We start from the raw sequence: 17,408 nt of genomic DNA, 5'->3' as shown, positions 1-17,408 counted from the left end.
GCTGGCATGCATCTGGTTTGAGTGTCGAGGATTCGGTGCTGATGGGTTCGGTGAGGACTTGGATTACGCTGCGAATGAAGCTTATCAGAAGGTCGTGAAGGAGCTGCAGAATCGGGAGGATATCGAGGCTAGTGGGGCGCTGTGGCTAGAAGAGATGGAAGAAGCGAGTAGGGGTAGGAGGAAGAAGGGAAAGGGAAAGGGAAAGGGAGCGCGGAAGTAATTACCGTCATTGCAGGCATGACACCGGCTCACTGAAACCAGTTGCTAGAACCCGTAGAGCACAACATATCTGCTATCGATTTCACAGTGACATCAGCAGATTCAGGAAGCAACAAGCGATGTCGTTCGGATCCCTTCATCCAAATCACTTATCAACAACCTCCACTCCTGTAGAGGACATGCTGTTCTCTACTCCACGTACGCTAGGGTAAATCGGCATCGAGCGAGCAGCACAATGAGGGGAAGCGAGCGCTTTTGTACTCTTGCGTGAATTATGCGACTCCTTCAATAGTCGAATCTTAACCCACCGCCACTGATAGGAGTATGACCTCTGGCGAGTGGGACCTTCTGCTTGAGGAAAGCATGTTCCGGTCAGCTGTAGGCGCTATGATGGTCGCACAGCATGCTTGCCCCATCTCTCGCCAATACCGCCTCTTTAGTGGCTGATACCACACTCCTTCATGTACCAAAAGCGGACGCAGGAATAGCGGTGTTCTTGGGGGTGTGAGCTGTTTAGTGCGGAGACGGGCCGGGGAACTTCGAATGTGGCTTCTGGGGGCGCACCTCAATTCAAGTACACAAATCTGGGGATTCAGGAACGCGCAATAAGCCCGAGGAAAGTCCCTTTCCTCCGAAGTCATCGCGAACGATTGCCGTAGACCCCTATTTGCATGGCGCCAGCGGATCGTTTTCCGTCGGGGAGAGCGAAAAAGGGCTTCCGGGAAAGATCGCAGGCTAGCACCTAATATCGCCTAGAGCAGTCTCGTCCGACATCACAGTGCAGCTTCAGGCCCTTCCATTCACGCTTCTCCGCACTACAGAGTCTGACGGATCCGCCAGAACCGACTCACCTCACACACTTCGCACCAGCGGTTTCGCGGGTCCACTTCCCACCCGGCGAACATTCTACCGCCAGCATAAGAACGCTCGTGCTCCCCCGAGATTCCCCAAAGAAAGCCGCGAGTCAATTTTCGACATTCTTAGCCCATGCACGTTTTGAGCTCAGACTACGAAAATTTCCCAGTGGATTGCGATTTCTTGACAACACGAATCAAAGCTATTACCGCTTCTTTTACTCAACGTTTTTCCCCATCATCATATGCGTAAAGTATATATGTAAACCCGACTGGCCTAGCGACATTACTCTTTCCTGAGCGACAAACTTCCACAGCGACACTTTTCTTCTCTTGATCATTGACAAGCTTCATTCCATAGCGACACTTCCTGAGCGACTTCTTTGCCCAGCGACTCTACTTCCTGAGCGACACTCCACTGCGACATACCGACCACTTCCCAAGCAATTCCATCGCCAAACTCAACATTCACCAAGATGTCTTGCACCCAAGCAACCCAACCATTTCGCTTCCTGGACCTGCCCGGAGAAATCAGAAACAACATCTACGACCTACTGCTATGCTCCTGGGAAGATGTACTCGAGCAAGACCCCAGCATGAGCAGCAAGCTGAGCCGCCGCAGCCCAAGCAACCCATCACCATCGCTCCTCCGCGCCAACAAGCAGATCTACGCCGAAGCGTCAGACTACATGATCAAGCGCAACCAATTCGTCCGCATCACATGCCGAGGTCTGGACTCCCGCAACCTGTTCCTCGGCGAAGGCATCCCCGTCATAACAACCGATGCCCGCAAAGTAAGCGTATTCGACGGCCACGTCATGCACATCACGCTATCCAAGCCCGCATTCACGCCATCGCCATTCCAGTTCTCCGAGTTCGAGATCATGATGCTCCGATCAGATCTGCCGAAATTATGCGAGCAGTTGGACATCGAAACCGTAATGGCGGATGCCAACTCAACCACCACAGAACACGCCTCCATCAACGCCACCATCCGGCTCAACTACGCGCAAACCCGTTTCTTCACCCCGAAGATCCAGGAGCGCCTGCTAGAGCCCATTGCCACATGTCTGCGCGGCATCCCCAACATGCGCATCTCCGGATTCGTCGATCCCGCCCTCGCAGACAGCGTGCGCACGCAAGTCGCGCAACCCCGCTGGACAGACCCCGAGTCCACAATCGAAGAAATCGGCACCGGCGTCGACGTCGGGAAGCGCCAATGGCAACAATCCAATTTCTACGCTGCCTCTGAATCCTGGGCCTACGCCATGCGCACTCTTGAGCGCATGCGCCACTCCTCCTCGTGGGCGGGGCTGCAAGCCGCCGGCGGCGAAGATTTCGTTAATAAAACCGCTGATCTATATTTCACGCTCAACCTCTTCCACGCACAATTCTTGCAAGTCGATATGGCAAATGACGCGTCTCAAGGGCCCCTTGTGCAGCGCAATGGCCGTGTTGCGATTGGCCATTTGCGCAAGTGCGAGACGGCTGCTGCGCGGTTTGCGCAGCATGCGGGTGCGACGTGGACGCCGAGTAATGCGCAGAGCGCTAAGATGCTGTACAGGCATGCGAGGTGTTTGAGGTTGATGCGTGATGAGAAGAGCAGTGTCAGGGCGGTTACGTTAATTGAGGAGGCGGCTGCGCTGCAGCCGACGGATTTGGCGATTAGGGATGAAAAGGATGCTGTGCTTACTTGGGAGGCTGAGCTGGAAGAGGCCCGTCGCGTTCTTGCGGAGCAGACCGAACAAGCGCAGCAGCAGATTGAGAGGAGGGGTGTTTGGTCCTCCATCTGGGGCGCAGTTGCAGAGCTGGCCTCATGAGTTTGGTACAGCCTTTTTTGTTTAGTTTTGATACCCAATCTCTATTCGTTCTTTGCTGGGCGGGTTTGCCGCCAGCTGCACATAACTTCACGTATGCCTTCCATTATGCGTGTCTGATCGCCGGTAATCCAAGAGTTGGGATCTGCGTTCGATGTCGTGTGAGTGCTGGTCAGCAGTCGTGGTATCGGACCGCTGTCAGCTGGAAAGCTGGTATATCGCTCATCGGAACATCGAGGTGGAAGACTGGAGTCCAGTCGAACACACGGGGAAAGACGCTACAGGAAGAGCGATGACGTCGACGTCAAACGCATACATAGGCGCGAGCTGACCGGACTTTGAGAACAGGAGTACATTGGCACTAACCGCAGTGGACGACTAGCTTGCGGTCAGAGGACGTATAAATACCTCCTCTGAGTGCTCGGTTTTTGTTTCTCCTCATCCACAACTTGAGCTTTTTGTTTTCAAAAGTGTGAGGCGATCCGCTCCATGAGAAAGAAGAACTCCAAAAACCTAACGATGATGCCGGGATGTCCGCCGCTCTTCCGCCGTTTTGAAAAACTACGATAAACCTTCCATTGATTATCATGGCTGGACTTCGACTCTGCTCTTCCCACCAAAAATCCCAAGAGATCGCGAACATGTCCTGAGAGCAGACCACAAAAGCTTTATGATTGTTGGACTCTTCGCTTTCCTCCTTCTACACACGTCTGAAACGACTGAACCTCACAAAAGTTTCAAAATATACTCAAGATCAACTCATGATTCTACCCATCATGGAACAAGATACACGGGTTCTCCTCTGAAATAATATTATCAAGATGCCATGACGGAGATCTTCTGCGGCTTTCCAGCTACCCAAAAGAGGCATTCCTGCGAGCTATGTTGTCGCGCTGGGTCGGTGTATAAAGCCATCATCTGTTACCCGTGGAGTTGTTCCATTCCGTCCTCAAGCTTCATATGGCCTTATCTTAAAAACTACCAAGGAGACTTCATGTTGTCTCCTGTTGCTGATGGAGCCTGCTCAAACTCAACACATACATCTCTATGTGTCCAGCATCAGAAGATCTTCCAATCGAAGTGTTCCTAATAAAAAGTACAGTTCGTCATGTGGATGTGCGACAAAAATCTGAAGTCAACATTACATGTGCGAGCTGAGCTCCTCGTCGTTCAAAAGATCCAGAGCTCTCTTGCCATGGGAAGATAGCGAGTTCGATTTTGTATATCCCGATATGGCTACGGATCATCCGTGAGGTCTCAAAATCCTCACTGCAGTAGGCATGTGTGGAGAGCACGACTGGCTTCGTCGATGGTCTCTTCTTCTGTTTCAGATCTTTTGCGCGCAACGATCACGAGCTCTTCAGCTACCACCAAACTTTCGCGCTACTGGAATTCTGGAGTATATAATCTCCTGGTTCTCCTTCTTCCTCCAAACAATCTTACCGTCCATTATTTTTACCAAAACAAATCCTCGATCTGCAAATGTTGTGCTGGGACTGAGCGTCTCGAAAACATCCTACTCCACGGCCCATGATTGCTGCCACCTGCTTTGTCGAAAATAAAACTGCATCAGGACTTGTTTATGTGCGAGAAGGTTTTGCCTCTTACACTCTCAAAAATGCCCGTCCAAAGAGTGATGGCTGCGGCATGGAGTCGGTATAAAACCTCGGCTTATCGTACCTTCTTGCTCTTCCACTTCACAATATCTAGGTTTCGGCCTCCAAAATCGTCGATCCGTTTTGGACATGGGAGTGTCCCTGCGGAAAGCGAAGCAAGATGCTACCGGAAACAGAAACGTCTGCGGTCGTCTGGCCGTTCAAAAACTCCACTAGGGTGTTCAATGTGTGCTTCTCGAGAGCACATTGATCTCTACCCCATCGCCCAAAGTGCAAAGACAAAGACGGCATGATTGAGAGTTCCAGCAAAGCTCCTGGCATCCAGCTTCCATTTTCCGAACGGTAGCTCCGTTTTACATGAACGCCTTTTCCGGAAGCACAGCAGAAACAACTGCAGATCCCAATCATGTGTGCGCTGTTCTTTCGGGCTAAGAGCAATTTATAAATTTCTGAGACTTCCTGCGGGTCTTCCTTGATACACTCACTCCGTAAAGTTACACCAAAATCTCTCAATACCTTCAACATGTCTGCTGGTGCGAGTCGAGGAATCCAAAAGTATATTTCGACTGTCCCATGATCGAACGTGGTCCTGCTCTGATCATGTCTTGCTCTGAACTCTTGACCCCTTAGCATTGCGGGATCGCCACTTGGCTGCCGCGGTGTAGTCAGTACAAATACTCCAGCTTCCGTATTTCTCTTGCTCTCTTCCTTGACAACTTCTCCTCGTTGGCTTCCAAAAAAACACTCGTCCTCATCCCATGGTGTTTTCTGGGAGAAGCAAACCAAAATGCGACAAAGATGACTCATGTCTGTGGAGGTCCGGATATGCAACACATCAAATCGACATATCTGCTTCTCGAGAGTAACATGCTCTTTCAAATCTTTTCGTCCAAATTGAAGAAAGTACATGTGATATTCGGGGTCGCTGAGAATTCGCAAAAGTTCAGTATTAAAGAGCTGTTACCTGCTTCACATGGTATTTGGTTATCGGAGGACGACTAGAAAGTGGGCTCGTCAGCTTGCATGAGTGGGACTCCTTTTCGGACTAAGAGCATGTGGATATATAAATCTCTGGGATTTCTTCAATGTGTTCTTCCCTACGCTCGATTTGCGATGTGATACCAAAACTTACATGGAGGCTTGGCTATGTCTGTGGGGACGGGTCGAGAGGAACCAAAACGATGTTCACCAATTGCATGTTGGAAAGTTGTCCTGTTCTGGTGTGTGCGTTGGTCCGATCTGACTGATGTCTGCTTGCCTCGACCTCAAACTGGCGGATCGCAAAGACCTTCAAGATTGTTTGAAGCTGGTGCCATGTCCTCGTATCTGCACTTGTGACCCCTCACCTTCGCGGGGTCGCCACTTTCCTGTGGTGATGATGCTCAGCAGCAGCTGTAGGCGCCAGATGCAGCCACCTCGACGGCGTATCCAAACTGTGGAGCCAATACGGTGATGGCGCAGGATCGTTAGCCTCTCGTGAAGTCGGGTGCTAGCGGGCAGATCCTGATTGCTGGCTCAAGCTTCCGTTACCACGCTATGTCCCACCACGATGCGAGTTGCATAATGTCGTTCATGCGTGCATGTAAATGTTGACGTTGTAGACATGATAGCTACCCAGCGGATTGCATCATGAATGATAGAAAGCAGCTGGTAAGGATTCAATCCATATCGGCTATCCGGCTGTGGCGCGTAAGCGACCGTAGTCTGTCCCGAAGCAGCCAGCAGCAACGTACGACGATGTGGTTTTGCTGTAGCCATAACAACAACAGGAAGATGCAGACAGGACCACTGCATACATGCGGCATTTCCAGGTCTTATCGCACATCCGGATGAGCTAGGATGGCGTGCATCGACGGCGATTTGCAGCGAACCCCGGTAAAGCGTCGTCATTGTTTCGTTGCACTGGCCTCAACCCTGTCGCCAGCCTCGCGACCCGCCAACGCCTCCAAAGATTCTGCATCAACACCAGCATGCCAATGTTCAGATAAGGACGGCGCGTCGTCCTAGTACCCCTCCCATCCTTGGACTACCTGTCTCGCCACTTGAAAGGTTGCCGATCATCCGAGTAAGTCGGATGCGGCGTTGGGTCGCGGTGAGGGCCCTGCGGTGATCCCGTCGCTCGTTACTTCACGATTTACGACTAGACTCGGTTCTCCTTGGCAGCTTGCGACGCCCTTTCCTCAAACACCCAAGCACGCCCGCCGTGCATTTTCTGCACTCAACAAGTCGACGTCGTTTCCATGGGCTCCTACTGCGCTAGCATCGCATTCCAGCGCCATACCTGAGCCCATTGAGCCCCCACTGTCGCTTCAGACGCTTCCGGAAATTTGCCGACTCATATACTCGCCGAGGAAGGTGCGCTCGACGCTGCACTCCTCTAATACCAACACGGCAGGCACGACTCTCGTTGTACTGCGACGTCCACCCATAGATGCGACTGCGCTCCTCCCCAGACCGAAGCCCCGAGCATAACCATCCCGAATCGACTGCCGACAATTCACCCGCACCACTTCCGGAACATGTGGATAGACTCGACGCTCAGACTGAAGGATTGCTAGTGAATGCGCAGGGCGGGGTGAAAGACAACAGGCCTAGGAACCACACAGACGTGCCTTCACAACGAATGGCGGCCGACCCTCTCGCTATATCCGATTCTCTCACCACCGCACGACCACACATGGCGCACCCAAAAGCAGACTCCACCATGGGCGCTTTAGTGAAAGACAGCCCACCGCACACTATGGTCGCGGATCACAACAAGAAACGGCGCCACCGGCTTCGCTCTCCGTGGGCATGTTCGCCCTGCACCCTCTTGACGACATTGGCGGCCTTTGTTGCCATGTTTCTCATGGCCCAGTCATTCCTGACGCGGCAATTAGACGTCAAAGGCTGCGGCATGTCCTACATGCGGCCCAGCTATAAGAGATACAACGATTTCGACACCGAACACACGCGCTTCGCAAGCAAATACTCGCTATACCTATACCGGGAAGGTAGCTTGGATGAGGATACCAGGGCATGTGCTTCGTCTCGCGCGAAGTGAGAAATGCTGACATCATATAGGTCAAGGGCGTGCCAGTACTCTTTGTCCCTGGAAACGCTGGAAGCTACAAACAAGTACGCTCCCTCGCCGCCGAAGCCGCATACCACTACCACAACACCGTCCAACACGATGCCGATGCCGGCAAGGCAGGGAAGAGGCCACTCGACTTCTTCTCGGTCGACTTCAACGAAGATATCACGGCGTTCCACGGCCAAACTTTGCTCGACCAGGCCGAATACCTCAACGATGCCATCACATACATATTATCCCTGTACCACACTCCGGGCAAGTTTTTGCGCGACTCTAGCCTGCCAGATCCCACTTCGGTCATCGTAGTCGGACATTCTATGGGTGGTGTGGTTGCGCGTACCATGCTTACCATGCCCAACTACCAGGCCAACTCGATCAACACCATCATAACGCTCGCCGCGCCGCACGCCCGGCCGCCAGTGTCTTTTGACGGAGACATTGTTCGCACCTACAAAGGCGTCAACGAGTACTGGCGAAACGCATACTCGCAGAAATGGGCCATCGATAATCCGCTTTGGCACGTCACGCTCATCTCCATCGCGGGAGGAAGCTTGGATACCATGATCTCTTCAGATTACGCCAGTATCGAGTCACTGGTACCTGAAACCCACGGATTCACCGTCTTCTCTACATCGATGCCAAATGTTTGGACTGGCATTGATCACCTGGCGATCACCTGGTGTGACCAGCATAGGAAGGCTGTTGTACGCGCTCTGTACGAGGTCATCGATGTGTCACGCGCGACGCAGACTGTACCACGGGCTGAGCGCATGCGCGGGTTCAAGAGGTGGTTCTTGACAGGACTGGAGGACATTGCTGAGAAGACTCTTCCTCAGAAAGAAGCCAAAACACTTCTCACGCTCGAGGAGAACAGCGCCATTATCGCAGAAGGTGAAAAGCTGGTGCTTAGAAGCCTTGGAAAGTCCAAGCAACGGCCGAATGCACACCTCATCCCGGTGCCGCCCCAAGCTGCAGGAAGAAAGTTCACGCTTCTCACCAACGAACAACTCGACCATCCTGGTGATCACGGCTTGCTCGAGGTGCTCTTTTGCAGCGTGTTTCCATCGCAGCCTGGCCAGTCGACAACACTTTTCTCGATGAACATGGATCTCTCGGGCGATAGTGTCGGTGCCACACGACTTGCTTGCAAGAATGCTGCGTCGGATGTGATCGCCCTCCCTGCGTCGACGCGTCACTCCACCTATCCCTTCAAGATGGACGAACGACCATTCTCGTACCTGCAATACGACATCGAAGATCTCGCGGAGCATCAATTTGTGGCCGTGGTTGACAAGGCTGGAGAGCGCAGTACAGGCTGGGTAGTTGCCGAATTCAGCGCTGCCTCTGAATCTCAGATCACCGTTGATATGGGCTTGCAGCACCTTTTGACAACTGGGCTGTCTCTCAGACTTCCAGCACAACGTCCATTGGTGACAGACATCAAGATCCCGGCTCTGCATTCTGCACTTTTAGCCTACAACATCCACATCGGCAAGCAATCGTGCGACGCGGGAGAACTCTTTGCCCCTCTATTGCGACAGTACGTTACCGATATCTACGAGAGCAAGTTCTTTGTCAACGTCAGAGATGCCAGCATCAACCTCCATGGTGTGTCGCCATACATGCCACCTGCTCTTCACGCGAAACAGCCATCCAACGGGCTATCACTGCAGATATGGTCGGACCCGACTTGCGACAGCAGTGTGGAGATCAACCTGAATGTAGACATTCTGGGCAGTTTCGGAAAGCTGTGGATGCGCTACCGCATTGTCTTCGCCGCATTCCCACTACTGGTTGTTGCTTTGGTTCTGCGCCAACAGTTCAGAACGTACGACAACACTGGCGTCTTCATGAGCTTCACGCAGGGACTAAACGAATGTCTGAAGAGCTCGCTGCCATTAGCCCTGTCCGCGCTTACCTTTCTGTCGATTACTCTAGCAGGAGCCCAACACCAATCGAAACAATGGTCCCTGGGTGGTAAGACCACTAACACGACATCACTGCTGCACACTGCAAGCAACGAATTGCTTCTCGGCTCGGACGACACCTTCTTCTGGTTCCTTGTTCCACTGTTCGGTCTGATGTGCATCGGCGTTTGTGTGGCAATCAACTACATTGTACTTTTGTTGGAACTCCTGTTCGCCTTCTTGTACTCTGTTGTCATATCTGCCAGACTTCGAAGAGATGAAGCAAAGAGATCGCCATCAGCCTTTGCCGTGACATCAAATCGACAGCGCGTAGTCACCACGTTGATCCTGCTGTCACTGGTCTCGACAGTGATACCGTATCACTTTGCTTACGTTGTGCTCTGCCTGGTGCAGCTCGCAACTAGCGTCCGCGCTTTCCGACTAGCGACAGAATCCAGTCTCGACTCGAATTACAACTTCTACAACTACACCCACTCCATCTTCATCTTGATGCTCTGGATACTGCCCATCAACCTGCCGGTATTGGTAGTCTGGATACGCAACTTGGCCGTACACTGGATGACACCCTTCTCATCGCACCACAACATCCTCTCAATCATGCCCTTCATCCTGCTCGTCGAAACACTCAGCACCGGCCGCATGGTCCCCCGCGCCGAGTTCCGCGTCTCAATCCTCACAAACATCCTGCTCTTCTCCATCGGCGCATACGCCGCTGTCTATGGCGTCACGTACGCATACGTGCTACACCACCTAGCCAACATACTATGTGCCTGGCTCGTCGCCATCCACTTCGACCCATCAACATGGTCATCAAGAAGAACAAGCACCCCCATAGAAAGCAGGACCCCCGACAGCGAGACGAAGAAACGACCATGACAGTAGCGATAGTCGCAAATTTCAATTCTCCCTCCTAATTCTTTTTCGGCGTTCAATACCCCACTTTTCTTCTTCTTCGTTCTCTCTCTCTCTCACATTGCATGTCCGGGTTGCTACTCCAGCTGGCGTTTTATATCTCACGGCATCAGCATTTTCCGCAAGAAGCGTCAATAGCTCTTGTTTTGGTTTTCTTTCTACTAGATGATTGCGTTGCATATGGGCGGCGCATATTGACTTGTTTCTGAATGGCATTGGGTTGTTTGTCCGATGGTGCCGCATTAGAAGAGGATGTTGGCGGGAAGATGGTCAGCGCAACATAGGGTGGTCGTATAGCATTGTGCACATGTAGGCAGGATAGTTAATCTGGTGAAGCGATGGGGCTTCGGAGACTATATTGTGTAATGGCGGATGCTACAATAAGATGACGTCTCACCAGATTGCACTGTTGACATGACTATATCCATAATACATGAATGCATGCATCAAATAAGATTCCCATCGCATAGAAACGAGCAGACATGAGCGTACGAGCAAAGTAATCTTTTTGAACTACAGTATCAGATCTAAACGCCACGAAAATGCTACACCACCACCATCTTCTCTACCATCCCCCAATCCATCTACCTCCTCCTCTTCCCCCCACCCCCTTCATCCCCCCCAGAATGACTCCTCTTCTTCCCCTCCCTCGCCCAATACTCCTGCTTCTCCCTCTTCTCGCGCTCCGCCCTCTTCTCCGCATTCTCGGCGACCTTCTTCTTATACGGATCCTTGCGCTCCTCCTGCTTCTTGCGCCTCTTCTCCACCTTGTCATTCCTAATCGCAACAACCTGATCCATCAACCTCCTCGCCTTCTTCTCCTCGCCGCCCACCACAACAGCGCGTTTCTGCATGTACGTCTGTTTCTTCTGCGGCTTGACCGTCGCGATCTGCGACTTAAATGGCAGGTCCGCGGCGAGTTTGCGGGGGACGCGCAGGGGGTTGAAGACGCGGGTGGGGCGTTCGATGGGGCGGTAGGCCGAGTTCTTTTCGGACGGCGTTTCGATGCCGTTTTCGTAGCGGACGAGGCCGGTTAGGCGCATGCCGGTCCAGGATGTGGACTCGCCTTCTTGGCCGGGCAGGGCGGGGTTGAGCAGGTTGGTCACGGTGTTGTAGAAGCGGCGGGGCTTGATGGGGTACCACGCCCTGAGGAACACGATGTCGCTCATGAGGATCTTGTCTTCAAACGTAGCGCGGAAATTTCCATCGGGTTTGGAGAGGGCGCGCTTGATCTGCCCGCGGACACCCGACACAGTGCGTATGCTTGCGCCTTCGAACTTTGCGATTTCGAGACTGGATTTGAACATGTCTTTTATGAAAGCGGTGTTTTTGAAGATTTTGTAGGGATGACCTGTGAGTTTGAGTTTCTTGACGATCTCGGTGGATTCGTCGACGTTGAGGACGACGCCCGTGGCTGCGATGCGGAAACCGGGGGTTTTGTTGGAGAGGGATTGGATGCAGACGAAGCCGGTGTTTGGGGCGACGAGGGGGCCGTAGAAGGTGCCGAAACAATGCATGTGCTCGGGTGTGTACTTTAGCATGCGGTTCCTCGTTCGTGAATCGGAGATGCTGTAGATGGGTGTCGTCTGGAATCGCCTCCAGCCTAGCGAGAAGATGAGGGGGTCGTTCGTCTTGAGGATCTTTTTATGCCATCTGTGGCGCTTGATGCGGATCTGGACGAAGCCAAAGCGCTCCTCAGTTGGCGTCAGGCCACCGATGAGAACGGGGAATCGGGGGTTGAAGTGTGCGGAGAACTCGTAGGGTACGTTTTCGAGCACTATGCGAGCGTATGTTCCCGCCTTGTGGCCTTCAACCTGAACACGAGATATCTCATCCAGTTGATCGAATTCGGCGCGGTTGATGTCGAGTTGCTTTTGGATCATGGCCTTTTGTGCGTCGTACCAGTCGTCTTCACCAAACTCATCTTCACCACCACCCTCTTTTCTTGCATCAGCCTTGTCGTTCATGAAACCTTCGCGGTCTTCCTCTTCAAACCGAAGCTTCAGCTCCTCCTTTCGCCGAGCGTTCTTTTCGCGCTCTGCCTCGATGTCGTTTGTTTCGGCTTCAGCCCCAGTGTTCTCAGTCTCACCACCATGTTTCTCGCCAGTCTCCAGATCCTCAAACTCGCCGTCACCCTCGTCGTCTTCGTCGAAGGCTTCAAAGTCGTCATTATCTTCGTCGTCGTCGCCGCCTTTGCCATTCATATGACCAGTAGCAAAGCGACCCATGAGAGCTTCGACGTTGTCTTCGTCTTCCCATTTCTCGGCCAATTCTTCGTAGTTGAATTTCGGAATGTAACGGTCTTCAGCGTTGGCAGCGTCGTCGGCTGTTCTCTTGTTGAAGAAGCCATCGTCCTCGTCACCCTCCTCCTCAATATCTTCTTCCTCTTCATCACATCTCCACTTCTTGAGGACCTCTCCCGGCGCCAAGTCCATATTGTACATCATCTTCGCAAGGTCTGTGACGCGGTACGGTCGTTTCCGTCCATGTAGTTTCGCGGCATTCTCTCGGAGATTCGCCTTCCATCGTGCGCCATCTTCAGCTTCATCAGAGTCCGAGTCTTGAGAATCAAGATCGCCCTCTTCGAGCTCCTCCAGATCATGTTCATCGCCAGATATTGAGCCGAGATCGGAGTCACTGTCTGCGAACGCTACGTCCTCGGCAGTATCCGCCTCCTTCTCTTTGCGCGAGACCTTGAGCTTGCCGTTGGGTGGGCCGTTGGTATCCAAGAATCCAGTATCGTCTTCATCGTCGTCAGCATCGCTGTGGTCCTGCTGCAGTTCCCCGTCGTCGCTGTCGATACCATCTAGATCCTCATCGTCGACCTCTTCAGCGTCTGCTGCCCTAGCCGTGCGCTGAGACCGTCGACCCGTATCCGCAGTATCGTCCTCGAGGGTCTTGTTGTCAACGACGTTGCCATCCTTGAACAGCCTAAAGTTGCCGTCGTCTTCACCAAGCAGCTTCCGTCCACCCTGCAGTCCAATCATCATCTGCTCGCCCAAACCCTTCTCAGAGTAATCCGCCTCGGGATCGAACGTGGCAGTCTTGACGTCGATGTAGACAGCGTCTTTGTCGACGAGCACACCACCAACATCTGACATAGGCGCATACAAAATCTTCTGCTTCTCGCCCAATCTTGTGCGCTTCTTCTTCCCCGAAGCCTTCTCCACTGCCTTCTCCGCAAACGGTGTCGGACACGGGTCGGGTAACGCTTCCGTCGCAGTAACTGTAAGATCTCCAACACCCGGTATGTGTACTCTTGACGATCCAGCAGGGAAGTTGGTGCCGCGCAAATATCCGTATAGCGCAATCGTGCGATCGCATTTGGGGTTCTGCTCGATATCGGTCGGAGGCGTGATATCCAGAAACCTATCCGCCAAGCAGTACGGATGAGAATTCCTCCACACCAACGGTCTGGGATTCTTCATGACACTCAGAAACCTCGACAGGTTCATAATCTCCCTATCTGGGTATCGTCCATTCACCACACCACTGAGGTAGAAGAGTTTGGCGCCCTGGTACAATTCGCTCCAGAACCTGTGCTTGAGCCTCTTCTTCTGCAGCTTGAGCGTTTCCTGTTTCCGGAACAGATCCAAATGTGTGAGGATACCGAAGACGTTTCCGGGCATACCGCTTGCGCTCAGGACGTTCAAGAACTCCATGGTCTCCATCTCGAAGCCGTAGTTGCCGTCGATCATCAGCAGCACTATGTCCACCACCTTTGCGATGTCGATCATGCTGGCGAGCGAGTCGGCGGGACATTCTAGGAACGTGAGGCGGCGGCGCTTCGAGGTGACGACTGTGAGGGGGCCCGTGGGCGTGGAGAGGGTCTGCTTGGTGTACCGTCTGATTAAACTCTTGATGAGAGTGGTTTTGCCGACACCGGGAGGGCCGACGACGCCGACGATGATGGGAGGTGCTTCTTCAGGAAGACGGTCGACGAGCGGGACGTGGAGGCGCTTTTCTTTGACCTGAAAATGTTAGCCAAGGTAGCACACAGCTTCTGATCCTGCGTACTTCAGTAGATCGCGCAGCATTTCTCTTCAATTTGCCAGGCGCTGAGAATGCGAAAGCCTTGGGGTTCTTGTCTCCCGTATGCGGCTTCTTCTCCTTCTTCGGCCGATGCGGCCTATTACTTTGTGCGTCCGCCATATCTGCTGGTATTCGTATCTCACTCTCAGACTCCAGTGGAAGTCGTCCGAGTGGCGTGTTGGGTCTCGACTCGTCGCGCGCAAAGATCAAAGTTCAAGCGGCAAGCAAGTTCGCGATCCCAACTTTTTCGGCGCTAGTCCAGCCGCTAAGGCCGCAGCTGCAGGGATGGGCTTATCGATAAGAGCGCGCGCCTCCCACGTACGGGTGGTGGGGCAGGCTGTCTCACATGGCGCTGAGGGTGGGCATAGTCTGGACAGCGCACGTCATCGTCAGACGCCGCCTATCCAAGGCTCTAGACTGCTTGTTGACAGGGTCCGAGGGAGAGATAGCTGAGGTATATAAGCCACGGACACGCTTTGACCTTGCTGCATCAACACCACAACACTGCAACTTCAATCTTCCAAGTCTCACTGAACTACCCCTCAACCTAAACCAGCAAACCTCACTACCAACTCTCAACATGCCTGCTTTCATGGTGCGTCCTCCCAAACACACTATAGTCTGTATCATGCTAACGAGTCCAAGGTCACCCTCAAGGACTCCGCTCCCAAGGAGGAGCTCGACAAGGCAAAGCAGCACGTCACCGACCAGGGCGGCAAGATCACCAACGAGTTCACTCTGATCAAGGGCTTCAGGTACGCGTCTTAACGCCCAAACTTCCCCGCAGTAATACTGACACACCACAGCGCCGAGATCCCCGACGACGTCGTCACCACCCTCTCATCCAACGAGCACGTCAACGTCGAGGCGGACGGAGAGGTGAAGACACAATAGAGCCACTACACGACTGCCGCTGATGGGTGCACAAAGATCAAGATGTAAGCCGATGGGCGGAAGCATAGGGGCATGATGCGTGAGCATATGATTTCATGGGTATATAACGATAATCAACGGCTTTACCAACAACATGACGTCGTCTCGCTGTGATTCCTTCATCTCTGCCTCCTTGCGTCTTCCCTAGCCTCCTGTACGGTGTCAACTCTGCCCACTCCTCTTAAGCTAAGGTACACGTCAGTACCCCACCCCCAGAGACTCTGTACCGCGATACCACCGCCAAAGTATTCCGCGTAGGCTCTTCCCAACGGCAGTCCATATCCCAGCCCCGCTAGACTGTTCACTCCATCACCTCCTGCCCCCGAGAAGGCGTTCAACGCGTCCATACCAGTGGCCGAATTGCTACCACCAGAGAGGGTGGAGGTTGCCTGCGCGTCGTTGAAGGTTGTGAAGCTATAGTCCCAGATGTGTGAGAGGTTATCGGGGGAAATGCCGCCGCCACGGTCGCGTATTCGTATCGTTACGCCGGGCGTGCTGTGCTTGAGCGGGAGGATGTTCGAGTCGGAGGGTGGAGACGTAGGCGAGCTGTTACCTGTAAAGCGCTGCGAGACCTGATCTACGTTGCCCTGATCCTCATTGTCAACCTTCTTGTTGCGGATGTCTTCTGAGTTCTCGCTGTTTGCGTCTTCAGGCAGGAGTTCTGGAAGCGGGGCAATGGTGACTTCGATGGGTTCGCGTTCCATGCCGCTTTCCACCGTCGCGCGGAACGCGTTCTTGAGCAACTCCGTGATGATGTATTCAAGATGAACGGGTATATGCGCGAATTCGTAGTCGGGTTCGCCGTTGATGACGATGGTCGGTCGGACGCCGTATTTCAGCTCGCAGATCTCGCCCACCACATTCGCGCAGTGGTCTACTATCCTCGCCGGCCTGAGTCTTGTGTCGATGACGCCGATATATCCTGGGCTCTCGTCCACTTCATGCATCATCTCGCAATGCGGCTGACTGGAGAAGTGCAGCGACAGATGCTGCTCCGCAATCAATCTTGTGCCTATCCGCGCGCGCAGATGCTCGTCCAGAAACCGCGTCACATCCTTTGGGCTGATGTACTTTCTAGCCTCCAGAAAGCCTCTCGCCAGTATGCTGATTGTGTTCGCATGTGTTTGTACCAGGTCCGCCATGACCTCTGTGAACTTGACTTCCTCCTCCAGCGTCTTTATCTCCTGCTCAGCCCATGGTAGCAGCGTCGACAGACTGTGCATGTAATTCGAGTGGATCTTCGAGACATGAGGATTGGAAACGACGATGAACGGGAGGTTGCGGAGCGATTGTATGCGGTGCGCGAGGCGGGCGGGGAGGATGGAGAGGGTGAAGTTGGCCGATGTGAGGAGTTGTTGGGTCGTCAGCGGTGGTCTTCCGTGTCTGTTGCGCACGCGACAGCGTTAGTCAGGGTCCTCGGCAGATGCATTGGGAAAGACAGGTCTGACAACACTCACTTGACGAGGTCGGCGAGTGTCAACGGGTGTAACGGTAAGCTCGCCAAATGCGAAATGTCGTTGTCGGTAACCGTCTTGGTGTGCAGCTTTCGGTAGTAACTTCCTCTTGCGAACAGCGCGCTGCTTGTTCTCCTCACTGTGCGCGGGCAGCATAGTCGTATCATCTGCGACTGTATGATGAGCGGTCGCTGAACTTGCGCCATGGTACTGTATGGCAGGACTCTGCTACAGGGTCCGCGCCGGCTGGTGCTGAAATGACTCCTCGATCGTGTGAAGAGCTGAATGTGTGACTGCTAATTGAATAGAGTCATGGACATTTCTAGTGGGAAGGTACGAAGGCTAAAATCGGGTCGGCATTATGGAATGCGGCTGCCGTCTGAAGTAGGCTCGGACGCGCAATATTCCATTGCAGCGGGAGCAATTGAGTTGTGGGGGAAGCTTCACCAAGCTCACCTGGGCGTGCGGGATCCGAGCTAGCGGTGTGAGGCTGATGTCATTCGTGCATATCCCACGCTCGACACATTTCCTTCATAGCAGAATTAGCACAAGACATTTAGTGAAGAAGAT

At 53.3% G+C, this 17,408-nt stretch overlaps 5 protein-coding genes across 5 annotated transcripts; 3 read left to right on the top strand and 2 right to left on the bottom strand.

Moving 5' to 3' along the window:
* Positions 1-1,549: 1,549 nt before the first annotated feature.
* On the top strand, positions 1,550-2,893 carry J4E93_003711 (uncharacterized protein; the record flags this gene model as incomplete). Its single annotated transcript, XM_049341643.1, has 1 exon — positions 1,550-2,893. The coding sequence occupies one exon, from the start codon at positions 1,550-1,552 to the stop codon at positions 2,891-2,893; it is 1,344 nt and encodes a 447-aa protein (XP_049201148.1).
* Positions 2,894-6,937: 4,044 nt separating this feature from the next.
* Positions 6,938-10,383, top strand: BST1 (GPI inositol deacylase; the record flags this gene model as incomplete). Its single annotated transcript, XM_049341642.1, has 2 exons — positions 6,938-7,522; positions 7,570-10,383. 2 exons carry the CDS (start codon positions 6,938-6,940, stop codon positions 10,381-10,383), a joined length of 3,399 nt encoding a protein of 1,132 aa, XP_049201147.1.
* A 620-nt stretch (positions 10,384-11,003) lies between these two features.
* Positions 11,004-14,571, bottom strand: J4E93_003709 (uncharacterized protein; the record flags this gene model as incomplete). Its single annotated transcript, XM_049341641.1, has 2 exons — positions 11,004-14,390; positions 14,437-14,571. 2 exons carry the CDS (start codon positions 14,569-14,571, stop codon positions 11,004-11,006), a joined length of 3,522 nt encoding a protein of 1,173 aa, XP_049201146.1.
* A 460-nt stretch (positions 14,572-15,031) lies between these two features.
* On the top strand, positions 15,032-15,345 carry J4E93_003708 (uncharacterized protein; the record flags this gene model as incomplete). Its single annotated transcript, XM_049341640.1, has 3 exons — positions 15,032-15,046; positions 15,097-15,206; positions 15,258-15,345. The coding sequence occupies 3 exons, from the start codon at positions 15,032-15,034 to the stop codon at positions 15,343-15,345; spliced, it is 213 nt and encodes a 70-aa protein (XP_049201145.1).
* Positions 15,346-15,503: 158 nt separating this feature from the next.
* Positions 15,504-17,044, bottom strand: J4E93_003707 (uncharacterized protein; the record flags this gene model as incomplete). Its single annotated transcript, XM_049341639.1, has 2 exons — positions 15,504-16,767; positions 16,842-17,044. The coding sequence occupies 2 exons, from the start codon at positions 17,042-17,044 to the stop codon at positions 15,504-15,506; spliced, it is 1,467 nt and encodes a 488-aa protein (XP_049201144.1).
* Between the last annotated feature and the right edge of the window lie 364 nt (positions 17,045-17,408).

The sequence above is a fragment of the Alternaria ventricosa genome (assembly GCF_023758065.1).
Source record: "Alternaria ventricosa strain BMP 2768 chromosome Unknown scaffold_5, whole genome shotgun sequence".
Lineage (NCBI taxonomy): Eukaryota > Fungi > Ascomycota > Dothideomycetes > Pleosporales > Pleosporaceae > Alternaria > Alternaria ventricosa.
Note: the sequence above shows the minus strand (reverse complement) of the source record. Positions and strands in the feature narration are given on the sequence as shown.